Source organism: Lepidochelys kempii, chromosome 1, assembly GCF_965140285.1.
Source record: "Lepidochelys kempii isolate rLepKem1 chromosome 1, rLepKem1.hap1, whole genome shotgun sequence".
Taxonomy (NCBI): Eukaryota; Metazoa; Chordata; order Testudines; family Cheloniidae; genus Lepidochelys; species Lepidochelys kempii.
Genome location: NC_136380.1, coordinates 3,466,403 through 3,468,797, shown reverse-complemented (window position 1 = coordinate 3,468,797; position 2,395 = coordinate 3,466,403). Strand labels below are relative to the sequence as shown.

Genomic DNA, 2,395 nt, shown 5'->3' with positions numbered 1-2,395 from the left:
TTTAAGGAATAATGATGGATAACCAGTATCCACACTTGTGTTTCTTGCTGGTGCCTATTAAGGTTTCCCAGACCATGTCATAGGGGAATTATTTTCGCATGGAGCACCATAAAATATGGAATTGGCATTAGTAGGGTCACTTGTTCTTAATTCATTTATCTGAATACTGAAAATGTCATTTTTTCAATGTGTGAGGAGTAACCAATCTACTTTGCCCTTCATAACAGCCCCCAGTAGCGCATGTAATGTCTCATATTAACATTGTCTCTCCATCCAGGCATTTGTACTGCGACCATCACCCTAGAGTCTGGGCACATACAGGAAGTCAGAGGAACGTACAGTACATGCAGGAGACACCGTTCTGCATCAGATTTGGATACTTTCTCCTACTCCATGTCAGATTCCAACACAACCGACTTCACCAACCCCTCCACCTTCATCCTTCTGGGCATTCCTGGCCTGGAATGGGCTCATGCCTGGCTCTCCATCCCCTTCTGTGCCATGTATGCCATAGCCACCTTGGGGAACTTCACCATTCTATTTGTTGTGAAGAGGGAACTGAGCCTCCGTGCCCCCATGTACCATTTCCTCTGCATGCTGGCAGTCAGCAACCTGGTCCTGTCTACATCCATGCTGCCCAAAATGCTGACCATCTTCTGGTTCAATTCCAGGGAGATCAATTTCAGTGCCTGCCTCACCCAGATGTACTTCATTCACGGCTTCTCAGTGACGGAGTCTGGGATTCTCGTGGCCATGGCTTTTGATCGCTACGTGGCCATCTGTGATCCCCTGAGACATTCCACCATCTTGACAAACCCCGTGGTGGCCAAGATTGGCCTGGCTGTGGTGCTGCGTGGTGGCATGATCATACTGCCCTGTGCCTTGCTGGCGAGGCAGTGGCCATATTGCGAAACCAACATCATCCCCGATACCTACTGCACACATATAGCCGTGGTGAAGTTGGCTTGCGCTGATATCCGCATCAGTAGTTACTACGGCCTCTTTGTGCTATTCTGTGTGAAGGGTCTGGATATGTTTTTAGTTACATTGTCCTATACCCAGATCCTCAGGGCCATCTTCAGCCTCCCCACAAAGGATGCCCGGCTCAAGACTTTGGGGACCTGCAGTTCCCATCTCTGTTCCATCTTAGTCTTTTACATCCCAGCTGTCTTTTCCTCCCTCGCGTACCGGTCTGGCCAGAATGTGGCCCTGCATTTCCGTGTTCTCATTGGCAACTTGAATCTCCTGGTGCCCCCCGTGCTAAACCCCATCATCTACGGGGTGAGGACCAAACAGATCCGGGACAGGCTGCTCCAGCTCTTTATTCATAAAGACATCTAAATTTTTCCCTGGTACTCTGGCTCTCAGACCATCTGCATGCAGAGCTGGCTGGTGATATGGTGCTGGGCCCTCTTCCCTGAATCACTGACTGGACAGTCAGAATAACATTGAATCTTTTCCTGGCCTTAGTGTGCTGTGTGAGCATGAGAGACTGGGGAATCGGTCTGTGTACCACTCATTAACTCGTAGGGTTCCCATATTTCTAATTGCTTTTAACTGGACCCCTGAGGCTCTGCGCCCTGCCCCGCCTATTCCCTCAAGGCCCTGCCCCTTTTCCACTTCTTCCACCAAGGCCCTGCCACTGTTCTGCCTCTTCCTCCAAAGACCTACCCTTGATGCTCAGTGCTCTTCTCCCCAGCCCCAGCCACTCACTGCATCATCTCCACCTCTGTACCATGGCCCACCTTCAGCAGGTCCCCCTCTGCTCCAGGTCTGGGATGGGAGCTGCTTCTGCCTGACAAGTAGCCTGCAGTGGATGCAGTACTGGGGCTGACAGGACAATCAGGAGTGGAGAGGGAAGACAGGAAGACGCATAAAAGCAACTGAAGCAGGCGGGCGAGACTGTGCATCATGCAGCTTGAGGGCCCTAAAGCTCAGCTCCAAAGTCCCGAGGGAAGAGACCATTGTGTGGCTTATCTCTTTAGCTTTCAGCTCCCCCTTGTTCCTCCTGGCTGGGGGCCTCTAGCTGGCAGGGTAAGGACTGGGAGCCCTTCGCCCTGAGCCAGGCCTCGGGGGCAGGACAAGGGATCAGGTGTGAAGCTATAAGGAGAACAGCTGAGAGAGGCAGAAGGATAGTCCCCTGTGTCAGCTGGGAAGGCGGGATGCTGGCCGGAGGCCGGGGTGGCCGCGGGAGCTCACAGGGAGGAGGATAAATGGCACACCTGCCATTAGCCGGGTATTTACACATGCACACGGCACCCTATCTGGAACGACAGGGCACCCATTGCCCAGGGGCTGAAGCTCAGTCTAACGTACGCTCTGCATGATGCTTTTGATCACTACATCTAGAAGCTCTTTAGCTAGCCTGCTAGGCAGCATTATCCCCATGCCATGG

At 52.4% G+C, this 2,395-nt stretch overlaps 1 protein-coding gene across 1 annotated transcript; it reads left to right on the top strand.

Moving 5' to 3' along the window:
• The first annotated feature begins 393 nt into the window (after positions 1-393).
• Positions 394-1,341, top strand: LOC140914564 (olfactory receptor 52R1). The gene has a single exon (XM_073352672.1). It carries the CDS (start codon positions 394-396, stop codon positions 1,339-1,341), a length of 948 nt encoding a protein of 315 aa, XP_073208773.1.
• The last annotated feature ends 1,054 nt before the right edge of the window (positions 1,342-2,395 follow it).